This window comes from Sorghum bicolor, chromosome 9, assembly GCF_000003195.3.
Source record: "Sorghum bicolor cultivar BTx623 chromosome 9, Sorghum_bicolor_NCBIv3, whole genome shotgun sequence".
NCBI classification, from domain to species: Eukaryota; Viridiplantae; Streptophyta; class Magnoliopsida; order Poales; family Poaceae; genus Sorghum; species Sorghum bicolor.
The window spans coordinates 58,060,671-58,079,722 of NC_012878.2; the positions used below are offsets into that span (position 1 = coordinate 58,060,671).

The following is a 19,052-nucleotide window of genomic DNA, read 5'->3' on the forward strand; positions in this document are numbered from 1 at the left end:
CAGCTCCTTAGGGATGGATGTGCTAATGACGGGGCGCCACTGTGTGCCTGAGGAGTGAGGAAGTCGGATGGACGTGCCAGACTGCTTGTGTGACCATGACCACTGACAAGGTTTGTCATGGCCGGGAAAACCTGTGTAGGTTGCCAGGATTGTGCATTTGTGCGTCTAGTATGGGCGTAGTAGCCTAGTAGGAGGTGAGCATGTTGTGGCACCCCTAGGCTATCTGCCTGATTCCCTGTACTTTGCACTACTGCCTCTGTCCGAAAAAGATAAAATTCTAGTTCCATCTTCAATAAAAAAATTAATCAAATTTATAATAAGAGTATATTTACGATATTAATGTTAGATTACTTTAGCTAGAATATGGCCCATGTAAATAATAGTAACAATTCTTATTATTAAATGCCTTAGTGTGATGGTTACTAGACTTTAATTATATATAAAATAAAAATTGTGGATTGAAATAGCCTCTCCTCTTCCTTCCAAGAGAATTATCGTTGGGCATGCATGTACAATTCATGCATACGTTTATGTCTATTCACTTTAGAGTAGTAATTAAGGTGAGTACTAAACCAAGTAACTTATGCATAATAAGTGACAGGAAAGGACATAAATAGTGTTTGGAATTTGATGCATAATTGACTCTCACGTTTAAGCATGAGCTAGCATGAGTATATAAGTCGCTAGCTTGCATATGAAGGTTCAATGTTAGAAAAGTAAAAGATGACACAAATGAAAGTAGATTTGTTCTTTTATCACTAAGAGGATGATATGTTAACAATCAAATAAGTGATGATTCTAGTTTGATATCAATACTGATATTTTTTTTTTCAAATGGAAGGAGTATTATCATGAAAACATCGTGACAGTGTCAGGTCATTGATCACAAATCATCAGCCACGTTTCCCATAACAGACTCATGAGTCATGAGTTGACTCATCAAGAAAAATGTGTACAATTAATACTACTCCCTCAGTTCTAAATAAATAACTTTTCTAATGTTTAAAATTTGTCCTAAATCTAAATGGAACACTACCTTCTAATGCGAAAGCTATCATGGGTACATACAAATGATAATTGCCAAATTTGAGAGATGTCCTCCGAAAAAGAAAAGGAAATGAGATTAATGTGTCTCCTAAATGTGTCGAAAAATTTACTGTAGGCCAGATTTTGATTGTAGGGCTTGGACCAGGCTGAGAGCTCAAACCAACCTTGTGGTGTCTAGTACCCAAATCCCAAATATTCGATTTAGAAAAACATTACATATGCACTAAATTTCTCCTTATATGTTTAGGGGATATTTGGCTTTTGCGCACCTATGAGCATCCCCAACAGTTTTGCAAATAAGCTTTGCATTCATGTATTTGCAAAAAAGTCTTAAAAACACTTATCCAACGGTTTGGCATTTAGATTTTGCAATTTTGTTAACTTGGCAAAAAGAGAGGAAGGATTGACATATATGCCAAACCTGTTCACACTTGGCATTGGGAAATTGGCGCGAAGTGATTAATGCCAAACCATTGGAGATTGTCTCTTTCACCTTTGCCATATTTTTTTGAGACTTGGCAAACTCTCTCATTTGCCAAATCAATTATGCAAAACGGTTTAGGATGCTCTAAGCAATGCCGAGCCACAGGAGGGGCGACGCCAAGACTGGCGGACGTTTTCCTCGCCGTGATTTTAGCAGGGCATGGCGTAGAAAATGAACTATACGGCCCTGTGCTCACGCCGCTAGTGCAACACCCAACCAAACGGCCCTAGAAACTATGGCAAGGAGTGTGCGGTGCAGTGCGGTGAGGTGCAAAACCACGAACCAATCGTGCCCTATGTGCTGTCATTTTTTTTAACTTTTTATTAATGATAAATAATATCTAAAATCTATATAGAATGATAGAATTATCAGCATAAGATTATCATTACTAAATTCATTTGTGAGGAATATATTTATAATGTACTATCAGTTTCTAGATGTATTTATAAGACAATATATATCTCTATAGATGTTATCTGTGCATGCAATGAATGGGCTCCGGCCTCGCCTTCCGCCGAGCACGTCATCGTCTCCCATCTCCGAGTCCGTTTCCATGGCCCTGGCGGCAGCCGATTTGTTGCCCTATATGTTCGTCCTGGATCCTGACCGTATCCATTCCGGCTCCAGCATCGCTGTCTTCTCGTGCTCCACGCCGCCACGCTCGCTTCGATCACCGTCCCGTCGTCGTTCTCCGATCCTCGACACCGGTTCACGATGATCGCCAAGCGCGCCGCCGCCATCTGCGTCTTGCTGGACCGCGACGACGACGATCCCTCCGGCGCGGGGGCGGGTTGGTGCAAGAGGCAGCGCCTCTGGACCACGGCGGACTACGAGGCGACGCGGGCGCTCGGGGCGGGCAGCTTCGGCGCCGTCGTCGAGGCACGGCACCGCGCCACGGGCCACGCCGTCGCCGTGAAGGCGCTCCGCGCGTCAGAGACACCAGCAACTGCAGCGCCAGCTGGTGGTGGGGCGGCGGCGGAGGCGAAGGCCAAAGCTAGCGCGGAAGCCGCTGCCGACGAGGCGCTGCGGGAGGCTGAGTTCCTCGCGGCGTGCCGCGGCCACCCGTCCCTGGTCGGCCTGCACGCGATCGCCATCAACCCCGGCACGAGCGAGGTCGCGCTCGTGATGGAGTGCGTCGGGCCCAACCTCCACGACGTACTCAACGGCAGCCGCCACCGCGCCGGCCGCCCGTTCCCGGAGCCGCAAGTGCGGCGCATCATGCGGCAGCTCCTGGCCGGGGCCAAGCACATGCACGCGCGCCGGATCATGCACCGCGACATCAAGCCCGGGAACATCCTTGTTGTCGGCGCCGGCGGCGGCGATGGACGCGAGCCCATCTCCGTTAAGATATGCGACCTCGGGCTCGCCGCCTCGATCATCGACCAGCCGCCGTACGAGCGGGCCGGCACGCGGTGGTACATGGCGCCGGAGATGCTACTCGGGAAGCCCGACTACGACGCCATGGTGGACATGTGGTCGCTTGGCTGCGTCATGGCGGAGCTCCTCACCGGGAAGCCGCTCTTTGACGGGGAAGACGACAACGAGGTGCTCCGCCGGATATTCAGCGTGCTCGGCGTGCCGGGGCAGAGGACGTGGCCGGCATTCAAGTCCCTCCCGCTCGCCGGCACGGTGGTCCTGCCGCCCGTCCGCCACCGCAACAGGCTGCGGCAGCTCTTGCCCAAGGAACGCCTGTCCGCGGATGGATTCGACGTCCTGAAACGGCTCCTCTCCTGCAACGCCGACAAGAGGCCGTCAGCGTCGGCCGCACTCCGCAGCCCGTGGTTCACCAAAGACATCGAGTCTACGGCTTCAGTTTCTCCTGCTGCTGCTGCTGCTGCAAAGATGGTTCAATGATCTGAAACAGAAGATGGGGTAATGTATTATTATAGTGTACTGTATCTGTTATGATGTTACCCCTATTTGTGACGTGCATGGTTTTATGGTTAGGTTACTTGTACTGAATAGTGTGACTTATCTTTCGGTGCTCGTATTTTTCTAGATTTATTCTAGAATTTATAACAACATTATTATTCATTTTTCTCAAAGTCTCGAAAAACTATTGTATATGTATGGAGTTATTTTAAGACAAACATGTATCATTTCAAGCAGCGAGAGCTCTGAAGTTAGGCCTATAGAATGGGGGCTAGGGTTTAGTATTAAGGTTCACAAGAATTTAGCAGTTTTATTGAGTGATCGCAAAAATGATGGGGTTTGACTAGCAAACAGCCAAACACTACTAGGCTTTGCTTGGTAGAGCTCCTCCCCAAGGGCTTTTCCGGAGGAATTAGAACTGTTTTGGAGGAGACAACTCCTAAAACGAAACTGTTTGACAATGCTTCTCAAAGAGTCAAAGCTATAGAGAGAATCCTACCAAACCAGAGCGGTCGAAACCCAATGAAGACCCTAGTTTGTAGCGAGCACTAGAGGCATGCTCTATATAAACAGCAATCATAAATAGCCCTAGTTCTAACACGGATAATCCCTTAGACTAAGAACATTACTCATGCAACATTAGGGCAAACACTTGTTCATGTACACGGTTGAGAACCGGAGATGGTGAATACGCAATCTGATTATGCTCTTGGACCAAAATTAAACAAAAAGATATTACAAAACAATTCAAAATTTGGAATAGGATAATTTAATAGCATCACCACAAGACCATTACACAATTGAAAATAAATCATAAAATCTAGATGAGAAAAAAAGTGCTGCTTACATGAGAACATGAAGAAAAGAACAATGATCTAGCTTATAGGCAACTACCAGGAGAGGAAAGAATTAGACCCAGGCCCACAAAGCATCGTACGCTGGCCCGCCAAAGCAGCTTCCCATGAACTGTGAGGGCTTGAGCGGCCTGTGCTTACGACGGAGAGGGGTTGGGCCGCACTAGTAAACAGCACAGTCAACCCCTCTAGGACCGAATGCTGGACGACAACCTCACACAACCAAACAACTGAACAATCGAAAAGCTTAACATTCAGCACTTTTTCCTAATTTTCTTCATACAACAAAGAACAGGATTTTCTTGATTGGAGGCCCCAACTCCCCACACCCCTGGCTTCTTCAAAATGCCTCATTGCTCTGTCTGAAAATCCACAAGACTACAACTGAGAGACTGACCACAGAACGACGAAAACAAGGATTTGGAAATCTACAAAATTATTTGCTACCTGAAACGTTCTCAAGAACTTATTCTGAAAGAGGCTTCCGAGCAAGAAAGAAGTACATTGGTGTGAAGATCTCCTTCCTGTAGTTATTTATACAACAGTAAGTAAACAATCGGAATGATACAATGAAAATGTAGAGGATAGTCGATTCTGCTTTCTGGTTCAGAAAAAACAGACTTACTTCCCACCCTCTACAAGACCTTCTGCAGCCTTCTCTAGGAAATTGGAGACCCTCTCACTGCCTTGTGGGGCAAGACCAATGTATTCCAATGCCTTGACCTGAAAAATATCAACAAGAGACTCAAATGCCCATTCATTCAGAAAAGCCTTTACTATCCCCTAAATGTCAGTTGTCATCCAAACATAGAGAATGATAACTTATTTGAACGTTATAAGAACAAATCAGATAGTACAAGTAACAAATAAAGTATCTAAAAGTAAAATAAACTATTTACTGGCCTCACCATAGTGCGAGTAATCATGCGTCCCACAGACGTCAAACGGAAACTATTCAAGGAAAATCGGCTCGGATCCAAAGGCAAGTACCAGGGCAAGGGGGAATCCTCAGCTAGATCCTTATCCCAAGCAACCTGCATGAAGAAAACGACTTACATACCTACATGGATAAGCTATAAAACTACAATTTATCAATCTGAAAGAAAGAAAAAAAGAACAGTAGTATATTGCTTTGTCAATAGTGTATTTACCCCTATGTGAAATGCAAAGAACATGATCATAAAAAGGGGGAACATAGTCTATCTTACCTCAAAACCTGCATCTTTGACTGCCTGAAGACATTGCCTAGTGCTTCTGATATCTGGTAGGCCATTGCCAAGCTCAATTTCATCCTTGATCCTTTTATGGGTTGCGTTGTTTGGATCATAGTGATCAGTAATGCACCACTCATATACAGCAAAGCACTGACCGGGCTTCAACACACGGTATATCTCCTTATAGCAGCCAACCTTTGTAACAAAAATACAAATTTAGTTTTCCATTAGAAAAACATATCAAGATTGATGATAAATCTTACTACAGAAATGACAATTTGATTAACAGTTCAAATCGTACCGGATCAGGTGCATGACATGTTGCCTCAATTGCATAAACAGCATCAAAAGTGTTATCATCAAATGGCATCTTCATGAAGTCTGCCTGTATTACAGAGAAATATGAACATTGCCCTTTAGCTAACTGTAATTCAACAAGTAACCTTCTGTTAAAAAAGAACAGCATCTTCACTTATACAGACGAACATGGAAAAATGTCTAAGCTCCATCTAAAAGCATCAACCTTGCAACTTCTTTATACAGCCATGCAAAATGCATAGAACTGTCTGTTAGCATAATAAGATTTGCAGTTTTGCAGAAAAAGCTCACTAGTTACTTTATTATTTTCAACAGCAAAGCAATTGCAAAAGGATACATACAAGGGTAGCAAACAAAAGAGTAGTAAGTGCATACAGGATCTAAACCAAGAAAGCAATGTGGCCTAGTCGATAGGCCAACTATACCTTGACAAAATCACAGGTTCCACTAACTCCTGCCAACCGATTGAGCTCCTGAACATCAGAGTGTCATGTTAGCATAAGAGCAGCATGATAACGAGTGCATCAATGAAAGGTGTTAGTTTAAAAATGTGGTTTCAAATAACCTTTCCCCTGGTTATCTGGTATTCATTGTTATTCAATCCAGTAACTGAAGTTGAGCTGCATGAAACCATTTGCATGATTCAGTTAGCCGTGCGGTTTTAACAGAAAATGAATCGATACTGAAAAGAAAGAAGGCAATGCTCTAAAGCAAATTGACCACAAGTGTTGACTTTTAACTGATAAATATTAATCAATTCTAATACATTGGTCAGTTTGTTAAAAGGCTATAACCAAGGACATCACAATCTACCAGCATTAAAGAACTTTAACTTGACAATCAGACCTAAATCTTGCAATCTCTCTCAGCGGTCCACCTATTCCGCAGCCCACATCCAAAACCTACAGTTAAAAAAAGGAAAGCACACATGCTCTAGTCATGCAAGAACAGAAAAAACAATTCACAGATAGATTTCAATAGGAGAACTGACCTTCATTCCTGGTTTCAAGCCAAGCTGCAGGGCAAGAAAATGCTCATGACGCTTGATGCTTTCACGCAAGGATTCTCCATTCCATCTAACATAATAAGCATAGTTCAATTACCATGGACCATTGGTAAGCATAACCTATGTTTCCATTTTTAGAGTAGGCGCTAAAACACTTATTCATTCTGAAAAGTCAAGGTCAACAATATAATTTTTCTGCAAGAGAGGTTCTGCAAGGACTTCTCACCTGTGAGCAAAGTGGAAGGATTCACCCCAACCATACTCATAGAAGCTAGTGGCAAGATCATAATATTTGTTAACCTAACAAATCAGGAAAAAAAATCAGTTGCTCATATTTATCTTATCTCCAGTATAGAAATGTTATGAAATATAAATAGCCTCTCATAGTCTCACTCCAATGCTTATCATTCATCTTAAGGTCATGCGGAACAAAAAACAGTTTCAGCACCATGGATCTGTTAATATTGAGAATGTGTTCTGCCAATACTTCACATTATTTAAGGAATAACATCTATCCTCAAAGGAATCTAGTTGAGTAGAACTACAAGCTCGCAGACCTTTAGTTAACAGTTTAATTACCAAGCTACAGTACAACTAGAATAAAGGGCATCAAATTTTATATATAAAAAAAGCAAAAGATCTCTTTGAAAGGTCTTATTACCATATCAGTGTAGTTGGACTTTCTTGCTTCCTCCTTCCCTCCATAATATCCATGATATTTCTCATACCTTGTAAAACAATTTTAAATAAAATCAGAGTAAAGTAAACACAACTACTGGATGGATATTTCTTCGAAAGGGAATGAATATGATATGAACCAGGATGCTAGTTCCATTCAGCAGATTCTACAGTATGTTTCATCCAAAGGTGAAAGATGAATTATCTTGATGCTCCTTAATGGTATCTACTGCATGAAAGGACAGGTTGACAACTTAACCTGACATGTGGAGATCTAAGTTGAGCTAACACTCTGCCAGAAGATAAGCTAAGATGATAACATTGCGCTCTACAGTTTCCACAGTATGAAACAGTCGTAGAGGCTGGAAATTCCCTTATCTTAAAAAAAATGAATGAAACAGTTTGCATGGCCAGTACTAGACTAGGAGAAAGATAGTGACATCCTGGCCATACAACCTCAGATGCACATTTATTAGTCCAACCACTAAACATGAGAATAGGTAACAAGCCCGTACGTCGTGTACAGGTCAAGGGCATATGACATCAAGTACTAGTTGGTGAGCTGTGACACAAAGCACACGGTTCTTGATTCAGAAAGCCCACATCTAAAAAAAGAACTGAAAATCATCTTAAAAAAATCTATCCCACAAAACATAATAAAAACAGAAGGATTCGGTTATTTCATTTTAGACATACAAAGGCAATTGCGCAAGCGAACTAGTACAACATTGATGCTTGGAAATGTAGGTCCAGAGAACAGAAAGCAGCTGCAATTATATATGGCGTGAAGTACAGTCAACTCCTCAGGTTCGTTTACTCCCAAACATCATCGGGAGCCTCACAATATCCACAGAACAAACATCATGGCGGACACGAAGAGCTGTGACTGTGAGTGATGAGATTCAGATACATACTCATCGACTGCCGATTTGACTTCCTCCTTGTTGATCTTCCCTCCGAGGCCAGATGCAAGATCCAGGGCTCCCGCCTTCGACATCGTGGACTCCGCCGCCGCAATGGATCAAATCAGGGGGGGCGGACCTAGTAAGGACACTGGTGTATACATGTACACCCAATCATTTTTTTCCCAAAAAAATATATAAAAAAATGAAAGTTAGTAGGCATGCATACACTTGTAATTAGATCAGATCCAAATGCAGATAGCCAAGCAGTTTAAGTTAGGGTTCGGTAGCTCTGTTTCGCACAGCAGGAAGGGTAGAGAAGCGGACAAGCGGCGCGTGTATACCTGTGCGTGCTCGTCGCCCGGCGGTAGCTTTGTCGTTGTCGTTGTCGCACGCGCGCGAGAAAGAGCGCACGCGGGGTGAACGGGGAGAATACAGCAAAGGGTGAAGCGGGGGCTCTTCGTCGGTTTATAAAGGGCATGGAGCGTTTTTGGAGGTTTTCGTCCATGTATTATTATTTTATTAGAAAAAAAAACTAGTGCTGATATTTTTTTTATTAAAAACACGTTCTAAATTAAATTTTCAATAAATAGCCATTTTAGCAATTTTCAACAAATGGTCATTTTATTAAAAACAACACGTTTTTGTATACTGACGATGAAACAACAGGTGTAGCTGCAGGCCGACATGAATGAAGGGTGCAGATGCAGACCAGAGAACAGAGGCGAGCGTTGGGTTGAAAGTGGTGCCCCCCGTCTATACCTGCCTCAAACTGGGCTGGACCGGGCCGGCTGAATTGACGGCCCGAAATCACCTCAGCCGCTGGAGGCACGAGGCGATCCCAGTAGTATGTTGCACTTTGAAGGAGAAGGGAAGTTGCATCCTCCATTCTCTTCCTGGGTTTATCTGTCGCAAATCGACTCGACTCGCCTCGCCTCCCGTTGTTGTCGTGCACTGCACACAGCCACACAGGCCAAGGTTTTTGGCATGGCACAAGGCCGGCCAATGCCCATGCGCCATGACTCGAGCTGCTGCTGCTGTCGGTTTCTGGTGGTGGCCTATGCTGCGCCACGCGCCCTACTCTGGTGCGGCGGCGTTCGTGTTCGAGTGGGTAGCAGCCTCTGCAGTCTTGCTAGTCCAAGCTGGCCTGTAAAGTGTCAGGAGCTTGTTCTGCGCCATGAATAGACATAAATATCCGGCTGAAGGCTGCCTGCAGTGTCCATGCCTCGATCGGACACGCTGCCCGCCGGCGCCGGCCCTCCATGAGTGATCTGTTCGGCACCGGCAGCCGGCGCGGGCGTAGCAAAACGCCCTTGAACCGACCGGACGACGGCCGGATCGAGGCGGTCACCCACGGCCCACACAGCAGAGACGAGACGAGAGCAGACACCACGTGGCGGGCGGGCCACGGGCGCCACGCGACCTGTGGCTCTCGCAGCTTCGCGCAGAAATCACACAGCACGCCATCGGCGGCCCCTGATCTCGGCGGGGCCGGGGCGTTTTTGTCCGCCGCGACGCGTCCAAGCCCAAGCCGCGCCGATGGAATCCTTCCTCCGCTGCGCGCGGCAGCACACCGCGCACTCCGAGTCCGGACGGGACGGCGAGGCCCGCCCGGCCGCACACCCACACCGCTGCTGCCGCTGTCCATCGCCGCAGGTGAGACGGGTTGTGGGCCTGTGGGGACGGCCCGATCATGGGACGGGAGTACGGGGCACCGCGACGAGCCGACGACAGCGATGGATGCTCGCTGGTTGCTGCACGCCCGCCTTCTCGGCTACGGCTAGTATATAGGAGCATGCGCATCATGTACGCCCGCTGTACGCTCGGCGGTCCGCTCCATTGGGCGCTTTTTCATAGGAGTACAGAGTACTGGCTCTCTCTCTCTCCTCTCCCTTTCGATCAGCGGAGCGGCGGTCCGCAGGCCATGTGTATGGCACGACAGGTTTGCATGGCTGCGTTGCGGAGGTCCGGATCCACCAGGCCGACGACACGTACGACGTGCCGCCGTGCGTAGCCAAGCGATCGAGGCCAGCTAGCCGTCGTCGCGCCATCGCCTTCGCCGGATCGGACGCCAACAACTCTCGCTGTCACGACGCTGTGCGTGCGGTGCGGTGCCAACTTTTTTTGACGTTAGCGTACGCCCAAAATAACTGCGTATTTCGTTTTTCTTTTTTTTTAGTAATCAAACTTTTTAGACAAAGGCCCTATTCGATTGTGTTTATTTTGCAGCGCTGAGCGACAACCAGTAGTAGTTGCAAATGAGTGCAGCTGAACAAGCTTAATAATTAATACTTTATAAATCTCGTAATATATATATTATGAAAATATATTTTCTTACAATCTAATAATATTTTTTATTTATATTTAGTCAAACCTAAAAAAAAATTAAGCCAGATATAAATTCTGACGTACGTATGCGAGGCGAAGTGAGGCGATGAGTCGACCTCCCAACTGATTGGTTTGCAACTTCGCATGATTGGTGTCCAACCACTGAGCTACTCACCTGGCAGTGCCATATACTCCCTCCGATAAAAAAAAAATATAAATCTCACATTTTGAAAAGCCAAATAGTTTATACTTAAGTATTTTTTTTATGAAAAAGTACTAACACTTTTGAGCTAATTTGGGTACGGATCTTATAGTTATATGTTCTTCCGTGGACAGAAGGATTATTATGTAGTATGAGCAAGATATGTGTGTTTAATGACGCAAGTGAATAAATTAAGGGTGTGCCAAACCCCATCGACGATTCTTAAAATCTGTTGATCCAGAGCCATCCATGACCCGTGCTCTGTAAAGCTCAGCTTCAATTCGGCCCTCGCCATCATTAACTAAAAAGAACGAGTGGCACAGTGGCTATTGGTTACCAATGATCCAAGGGCCAAAGCCCAAACGCCAGTGGTACCAGTACTAAGATTAGCACGTGCAAACTCACTCCATCGTCCATCCCCTGGACCATCGGGGCAAAACCAAAACGTTCAGCCGGACAGCACACCTATGCGAGAGGCCCTCTGCGTCACCTTTATTTGCCTCGGCCAGATTCCCTTTCCCGAGACATCCAAGGAGCACGGGCTCTGAGTCCGAGTGACGGGGACGGGCCGGGGAGGTCCATGGGCCCACACACACACACACACACCACGCGGGACGCCCGGACAAGCGGTTCGATCGCCCGCGACGCGACTCGCACAGGCCCGGCCGCCACGGGGGTCGGGGGCCCGGACGACCAAAAGATCCTCGGCGCGCGGCGGGCAGCGGCAGGGCCCACGGCGGCGGGCGGGGCAGGTCCGGTACGCCGTGGCGCGCGATTCCAACCGTCAATTTCCCCGGCGATGTGTCCCACCCACCCACCCGTCCTGTACTGTGATCGCCCATCGCTCTGGACCTCTGTGGTTTACTGCCACAAGACGGGAGAAATGGACACGGGCCACTTGCTCTTGCTCTGTGCCGTCGGCCAGTGAGGAAACAGTGCACGGCTTTGTTCTCCACCGTGCTACTGAATAGCGATGATTGAGCCTTTGTAGTATAGTAAAGCTTGACATTGGCCGCATGGTAAGACCGGAGTTGGCGCCGAAGCAATTGTAAGTCAATTAACAGGCTACTCATCTTGGGATGACACACATTATTCTATAAATGGATGCCTCGGTTCTAGAGATGGATGTCTAGGTACTTGCTTCAACTCTTACCTCAACATTATTTGACATAAGCCTTGAGGGGTGTTTAGTACGTAAGATTTAAGATCTCATACAAATTTAGTTCTTGTCTTGTAATATTGTAAAATGCAATAGACTTTGTAATAAGGTTGCTGATTGTTTAGCAACCTATGGAGCATGTTTGTTGGCTTCTGGCTCTTATTCAAGCCATAGAGTTTGTAACATCACTCGTTAATGGCGATTTGCCTAGATATCATGCCCTAATGCAGTTGTGTTTCAAAAAAACAAAGACCGGAGTTGGTGGGCACTAGGCAAGTTTCGATCGGTCACTCTTCTAATTTCACGGCGAACTAAACAAGACGTATTTGAGTTTTTATTTTTGTTTTTTCCTTAGGTATAAGTTGCATCTAGTAGGTTCAGCTCTGTTCGTTTGAATTTATTTTGTAATAAATCAGTGAACAATATTTTTTAGTCTGGCTTTTCAGTTAAGTGTATGTTTGCTTTCTACTTGCACATGAGTGAAAGAGTGATCCCCCGGCTAACTCAAGTACGAATTCTATTCTGGGCCGAAAATTTCGGATATGGCCATATGGGAAGAAGAGATTTTCACCTTTGTAAACAAACCTTTCATGTGAATGGACACGCATCTAGAAAAGCCGATTAGAGCATCTCCAAGAGACTAGCCAAATCATTTTCTAAAGGTATATTTGGCTATTGTTGAAGGAAAAACGTCTCTAACAGACTCTGTAAATGACTCTTCAAATTTAGTAGCTCTTCATCCTACCATATTTGCTCTCTACTTTTGGATAGCCTACCTCATTAGCCATCCTTTTGCAGAGTCTGTTGGAGTAATCTAATATTTTTTTATCAAAACTATTTTAGAGAGTAGCTAAATCAGTAAATTTGGGCTAATATTTTTGGCTAATCTCTCTTACAGTCTACTACGTACTCTAGCTCCTAAAAAGTAGGTGACACTGCATTCCAAGGACAAGGAACGGCCAAAAATCTTCATCTCACGTCAGATGGAGCCAATAATGCAAGCGATCGACGACGAGGCAATTTTTTGGTCCGGAAAAACGCAGAAACGGACGGTGCCGGCCGCGGGCGTGCGCGTCACGCCGGACGGCGAGCGGTGGCGCGGTGGAAGGAGATGATGATGATGGGGCGGTGCGGGGGTGGCGTTTGTTACTCCCTAGTTGTTATTGTTACCGTGCGCCGGGCTCCTCCCCCACATGGGCAGGTGCGGGCGCGGCACGGGGAGCAGGGCAGGGCAGGGCAGGGCACACGCGTAGCGCCAAGCGATGCCGCGGCCACCTCCTCCACCGTTCGTCCGTCCATTCCGTTCCCATTTCCATTTTCCATTTCGCCATTTGCCTCGGCGTCGTTCCTCTCTTCCCCACTCCATCCAATTCCAACGCAACGGCCGCGCCCCGCTTTATAAGCCGCCGCCCGCGCCACATAACCACCGTCTCGCACCGTCGCGGCCACCCATTCTCCTCGTCCCTCACCTCCGACTCCCGGCGCCATCGATCCATCCATCCACCCGTCGGCTGCTCCTTCTTCCCGTCGGTCCGTCGGTCCGTCCCCAGGTAACCCATCTTTGTTACTCTGTCTCCTTCATTGGCATGCCGTCGATCGCTGGCTCCGCATTTCGGCTCTTCGTCGAACACAGGGAGGCCTCTGATTGAGAGGCGCCCGGCTGCGCTCGTCGTTCCTGGAATGGAGAATGTGTTTTTGACTCTGATGCTGCCCTCAACGAATGCTGCTGCGCGTCAGTGCGTTCAGTTCCTTCGAACATTTTCTTCGTTCGCTGGGTCTTGGTATGGTGGTGTGTGTGTGTGTGTGATGTTATTAGCTGGTCTGGCGCCGGCGGCAGGAGGGGCGGTGGATCAGGTGGGTGCCGGTGAGTGTGGCCGCGAAGAAGGGATCAGCCCTCGCCGAGGCGAGGGAGAGTGAGAGATCCGTTACGAATTCTTCAGAGGACTGACTAGGCAGCAGCGGCGGCGGCGGCTAGGATCGTGCTCCTCGATTTCTCGCGCTGCGCAAATGAATTTCGCTGAATTGATTTTTTTTTGGTTTCCAGTTATATTTGTGCCTGAATTGATGGTGCAGCAAATGGTATATGAGTTCTTGTACAATCTCCGCAAGATTTCATTCTTGGTTGCCGCTCCCTACAACTAGAAGGCTGTACTTTTCTTGGTGGATGGGGGAGTCGACGTGTTCTTCGACCTATTTCTTTTCGTCTCCCAACAACAAAAAGGGATCCTCCGTTTCGCTCTTGGATCCTGCGCAGTTGGTTTTATACTTGTATTTGACTTGTGGCCAGCCTCGTTTCACCATCATCGTTGTCCTTAAACAATTCCAAAAGTGCCGACTTTTTTCCTTGCGTCCAGAGGCAGAGGCTTTACGTTCCACTTGGTTCTGAAGCTCTTTCTGGGTTTCTGCAATCTCCTCCCATTTTCGGTATGACGAATCTGTCCTGCTCCTGCAGATGTTCTGGTTAGCTGCACTTGTTTTAGGTGCCTGGGTTGCTATTTGGGGTTTGTTACTTTTTGTTCTGGTTACTTTTCATCCCTCGCTTGTGGAATAATTTAGGTCCTTGATGAGCACGAGTATCATTTTCAATTGCAATTTTTTTCCTATTCTACTTTGCTTCTATTTGAGTTCAGAGTGTAAGGAAGAAAAGATCCAACCCAACTGGGCCTGAGACTGAGATGTTGTGATTCACATGCCTATCTCCCGAAAAGAAGGCAGAAGGTCCTTTTTATAGCTTTCCTCAGTTCCATCCTTCGCTTTCACAATCTCCGTGGTTGTACATAATTGCACAACCGCCCTTTACCGAGTCCGTTATTCCGTGACTACGTTGATGATCCCTTGTTACCACAACAAGGATTCTGCAAAAAGTATGGCTCCTTTTCCCCTTGATTGATGTGGGGATGTATCACGAACTAGGCAAGAAAGTCAGTTTTTAAAAAAAATCCTGTTTCAATCCAGGTTTTGCCCTGCGTCTTGACTTAGTACATATACATAGTGAAATAGATTTCCAGGACTGCTTGGTGGTTAATGGTTGTGATCGTGCAGGTGTGCTTCAGCTATGCAGTTCAGCAGCGTGTTTCCCCTAGAGGGAAAAGCATGTATGAGCCCAGTGAGGAGAGGCGGTGAAGGCGCTTGGAGTGAGAGGGTGAGGATTGGGAACTCCTGCAGCATCAGGCGCAACAAGGCATTGAGGAGGATGTGTTTTGGTGCAAGGGGTGCTGTGAGCAGCGCTCAGTGCGTGCTCACATCAGATGCTGGCCCAGACACTCTTGTAAGTTTCATCCTGTCAATAATAGCGTTGGTGTTTCATCACAGCCCTTTGTAATATTTTTTGATTTGATGTTAGCTGCTAGAATTCTCAATTTCTGGATGCAAAAACTTACAGGTCGTCCGAACATCCTTTCGGAGGAATTATGCTGATCCTAACGAAGTTGCCGCCGTTATTTTGGGTGGTGGTACTGGGACTCAGCTTTTCCCTCTCACAAGCACAAGGGCCACTCCTGCTGTAAGATGACACACTCTATTGGCTTCAAGTTGCAAGAAGCACCAATTTAATAAACATCTTCAGGCTTATTGAGTAGACAGGATCTAGAGATCTCTATCAGTCTCCAGCTTTATTTTTATTTTAAGCTGATACACCTCTACTGCAGAAGGCACCAAAAGTCTGTCGCATGTCTAGAAATGTCCAGTTTGATTTGCCAGCTCTTAAGTTTTGTAAGCAGACATGAGTTCCCTCTCTTCTTTTTTCAACTGTCCTATGCACATGGTAATTGATTTGGATAAAGGTAGTTAAACTATAATTCCTTAGCAAGGTTTCTGTATCGTGTTTAAATTATTAATTAGTGTCAGGGGCCCAATCCCCCGATCCCCCATGATGCCCTCCACTACTTTAACCGACATGATGTCAAACTCAAGGCTATCCATGATTATCCATCTCCATCCATATAGTCATTTCAGACATCTTTAAATCAGTGGTCTGAATCTTGTTTCTTTCCTTTTGTTGCATTACTTAGGTTCCTATTGGAGGATGTTACAGGCTTATTGATATCCCCATGAGCAACTGTTTCAACAGTGGCATAAACAAGATATTCGTCATGACTCAGTTCAACTCAGCTTCTCTTAACCGTCACATTCACCGTACGTATCTTGGTGGGGGAATCAACTTCACTGATGGATCTGTTGAGGTAAGTCACCTAAAATTTGATTGTTTTAGTCAAGAGCTTGCAAATATTCTTCTCATGATTCCCATCTTGGAGCTTGGTTATTTTTTTATTTGATTAAAGCATACATTTACTGATATAATTTTGGCAACATACAGGTGCTGGCTGCAACACAAATGCCTGGGGAGGCTGCTGGTTGGTTCCAGGGCACAGCAGATGCTGTTAGAAAATTTATCTGGGTACTTGAGGTAATAATTATGTCTAGTGGCTGATGGTACTTGTTGCCTGACTTATTTCCATCCCTGAAACAATGTATCTTATGTTGTGTGTACTTCTTCAGGATTATTACAAGCATAAAGCTATAGAGCACATTTTGATTTTGTCAGGAGATCAGCTCTATCGTATGGATTACATGGAGCTTGTGCAGGTTGGTGGTCCACTCCTGTATATTCTATTGTATGTGTATATGTTTTTATTTTAACTGCCTGATACCCTGGCATTTACCATTTGCAGAAACATGTAGATGACAACGCAGACATTACTTTATCGTGCGCTCCTGTTGGAGAGAGGTATGTCATTACATCAGGTTTCTAATTTTTTCAGTACCTATCATCAGAAAACCGGTGCACATGCTGATTTTCTTGTCTTTGTTTTGGAAGTCGAGCATCTGACTATGGATTAGTCAAGTTCGACAGTTCAGGCCGTGTAATTCAGTTCTCTGAGAAACCAAAGGGGGCTGCCTTGGAAGAAATGGTCAGCAATCATCTCACCTCAGGGACTCAGATATATATTGGAACCTTCCCAGAATAACTTATCTTACAAAACTAGCACTATCTGAAATGTACACTGTTGCTCATTGCAGAAAGTGGATACCAGCTTTCTTAATTTCGCCATTGACGACCCAACTAAATATCCCTATATTGCTTCAATGGGAGTTTACGTTTTTAAGAGAGATGTTCTTTTAGACCTTCTAAAGTAAGAGCTTTCTCTTTGTGGTCATACAGTTCCCCTGTAGTCTGTGTTCTAACTGTAGCATTCTTATAGGTCAAGGTATGCTGAACTGCATGACTTTGGTTCTGAAATTCTGCCCAAAGCTTTACATGAGCACAATGTACAGGTAAAACCATTCCTTTGTGATTCACTTTCATTGGGGGGTGATTTGAACGGTTTTGGATAGTTCAGGGGGTAAAGTAGACACCACCCTATAGTTCAGGGGGTGATGTAGACTTTTTCCTTTGATAATCACAGCCAGTGTCCAGCTTTTGCACGGGTGCAATCTCTATTAGTGTAGCAGTACCACATCAAATGCACAGACAGTTCATGTAACTTTGTTTGTCAGGCGTATGTCTTCACTGACTACTGGGAGGACATTGGAACAATCAGATCATTCTTTGATGCAAACATGGCCCTCTGCGAGCAGGTATATTCTGTTTTCTCTTTCCATGTTCTGGTATGCTCTAACTGTCTGTGCATTTAGACTGAAAATATCTTCAAATGATAAATTTCCATCCAGACTAACTGATACAACTTTCATCAATTCTCATCTGCCCCATTGCAGCCTCCAAAGTTTGAGTTTTATGATCCGAAAACACCATTCTTCACTTCCCCTCGGTACTTGCCACCAACGAAGTCGGATAAGTGCAGGGTACGCACTTCCCATGGAAAGATGATGCCTGTGATCTGTAAATTGTAACATGACTACATGAGCAGTGCCTATTTGACCTTTTGGATTTACGTGTGCAGATTAAAGACGCGATCATTTCGCATGGCTGCTTCTTGCGTGAATGTGCCATTGAGCATTCTATTGTCGGTGTTCGTTCACGCCTAAACTCTGGATGCGAGCTCAAGGTACACTTGCTCAATGAGACAGTGACTGAATTCACTCATACAATGACTGTTCAATCTTGTTTTGAGCACCTGCAGACTGACACAAACGGTGCTTGCAGAACACCATGATGATGGGTGCGGATTTGTATGAGACTGAAGACGAGATTTCACGGCTACTATCAGAGGGCAAGGTGCCCATTGGGGTAGGGGAGAATACAAAGATAAGGTGAGCGCTTGGCTTGAACCTTGAAACAATATCTGCTGTTTTTAACTGATGGTAGAAAGAAAAAGATTAGTATTATGCATCATAACATGACCCTTCTGTCGATGCTTTGCAGCAACTGCATCATCGACATGAACGCGAGGGTCGGAAGAAACGTCTCTATAACAAACACCGAGGTGAGCAAATGGGGAGAGAAGTATTAAGTTTCAGAGCTGAAACCTTTTATATGTCAAAAAAGGACACTGCTCACTGCTCCTCAATGATTCTACTTGCATCGATGCTGCCAGGGCGTCCAAGAAGCTGACCGGCCGGAGCTAGGATACTACATCAGGTCTGGGATCGTGGTGATCCTGAAGAACGCAACCATCAAGGACGGCACCGTCATATAGAGACAATCTACCCATGGTGCAGTGCAAGGCTACAGGTTCTCATCACTCGTCGTCTTGAGAGTTAGTTTGAGGCGCCCAACCTTGACTTGAGCTTAGGGACAAGAATAGAGGAAGAAGATGGGCTGGTGCCGGATGCAATGGAAGACAAGAGAAATGGTTTGATGCTATATCATCGGTTCCAGTAGCTCTTCCTGATGTTATATGTAGCTGAGTAGTGTGAACAGTGCAATAAGCTGGGCGAGCAAAGCCGCAGCAACTTTTGGGGATCGTTGGTGCATCTTGTAAATAAACTCGGACACAACAAATGGAACTTGCCCGTCATCTCCATATCTGATTCTTTGTTCACTCGCAGCTATGGCAGCTCCAGTTCATCGTAGCATATGCGTTGTCTT

At 45.7% G+C, this 19,052-nt stretch overlaps 3 protein-coding genes across 5 annotated transcripts; 2 read left to right on the plus strand and 1 right to left on the minus strand.

The window, feature by feature from the left end:
- On the plus strand, positions 2,246 to 3,623 carry LOC8064725 (putative cyclin-dependent kinase F-2). The gene has a single exon (XM_002440267.2). The coding sequence runs from the start codon at positions 2,246 to 2,248 to the stop codon at positions 3,383 to 3,385; it is 1,140 nt and encodes a 379-aa protein (XP_002440312.1). The 3' UTR covers positions 3,386 to 3,623.
- Positions 4,137 to 8,841, minus strand: LOC8064726 (cycloartenol-C-24-methyltransferase 1). 2 transcript variants are annotated; one of them, XM_021446904.1, is made up of 14 exons: positions 8,720 to 8,841; positions 8,388 to 8,526; positions 7,457 to 7,523; positions 7,022 to 7,095; positions 6,781 to 6,865; positions 6,636 to 6,691; positions 6,355 to 6,409; positions 6,215 to 6,262; positions 5,773 to 5,856; positions 5,466 to 5,666; positions 5,166 to 5,291; positions 4,883 to 4,980; positions 4,705 to 4,781; positions 4,137 to 4,619 (listed from the first exon to the last, which is right to left on the minus strand). In XM_021446904.1, the coding sequence occupies exons 2-13, from the start codon at positions 8,468 to 8,470 to the stop codon at positions 4,724 to 4,726; spliced, it is 1,035 nt and encodes a 344-aa protein (XP_021302579.1). In that variant the 5' UTR covers positions 8,471 to 8,526; positions 8,720 to 8,841; the 3' UTR covers positions 4,137 to 4,619; positions 4,705 to 4,723. The 2 variants fall into 2 exon arrangements, with proteins under 2 accessions (XP_021302579.1, XP_002441576.1); XM_002441531.2 differs by having other exon boundaries at positions 8,605 to 8,727.
- On the plus strand, positions 13,499 to 19,005 carry LOC8083808 (glucose-1-phosphate adenylyltransferase large subunit, chloroplastic/amyloplastic). 2 transcript variants are annotated; one of them, XM_002440268.2, is made up of 16 exons: positions 13,499 to 13,614; positions 15,107 to 15,332; positions 15,447 to 15,566; positions 16,075 to 16,245; positions 16,380 to 16,469; positions 16,562 to 16,648; positions 16,735 to 16,790; positions 16,881 to 16,974; positions 17,084 to 17,196; positions 17,266 to 17,338; positions 17,561 to 17,641; positions 17,780 to 17,866; positions 17,965 to 18,069; positions 18,168 to 18,274; positions 18,387 to 18,447; positions 18,559 to 19,005. In XM_002440268.2, the coding sequence occupies exons 2-16, from the start codon at positions 15,120 to 15,122 to the stop codon at positions 18,658 to 18,660; spliced, it is 1,560 nt and encodes a 519-aa protein (XP_002440313.1). In that variant the 5' UTR covers positions 13,499 to 13,614; positions 15,107 to 15,119; the 3' UTR covers positions 18,661 to 19,005. The 2 variants fall into 2 exon arrangements, with proteins under 2 accessions (XP_002440313.1, XP_021304053.1); XM_021448378.1 differs by lacking the exon at positions 13,499 to 13,614 and adding an exon at positions 14,685 to 15,019 and having other exon boundaries at positions 18,559 to 18,981.

Bases quoted from the DNA above. Each gene is read 5' to 3' on its own strand.
- LOC8064725 (XM_002440267.2), top strand. From the start codon at position 2,246: ATGATCGCCAAGCGCGCCGCCGCCATCTGCGTCTTGCTGGACCGCGAC.
- LOC8064726 (XM_021446904.1), bottom strand. From the start codon at position 8,470: ATGTCGAAGGCGGGAGCCCTGGATCTTGCATCTGGCCTCGGAGGGAAG. The intron at 7,096-7,456 runs GTAATAAGACCT...CTGATTTGTTAG, and splicing joins AGTCCAACTACACTGATATG to GTTAACAAATATTATGATCT. The intron at 4,782-4,882 runs GTAAGTCTGTTT...AAATAACTACAG, and splicing joins GGTCTTGTAGAGGGTGGGAA to GAAGGAGATCTTCACACCAA.
- LOC8083808 (XM_002440268.2), top strand. From the start codon at position 15,120: ATGCAGTTCAGCAGCGTGTTTCCCCTAGAGGGAAAAGCATGTATGAGC. The intron at 16,470-16,561 runs GTAATAATTATG...GTACTTCTTCAG, and splicing joins AATTTATCTGGGTACTTGAG to GATTATTACAAGCATAAAGC. The intron at 18,070-18,167 runs GTACACTTGCTC...CGGTGCTTGCAG, and splicing joins ACTCTGGATGCGAGCTCAAG to AACACCATGATGATGGGTGC.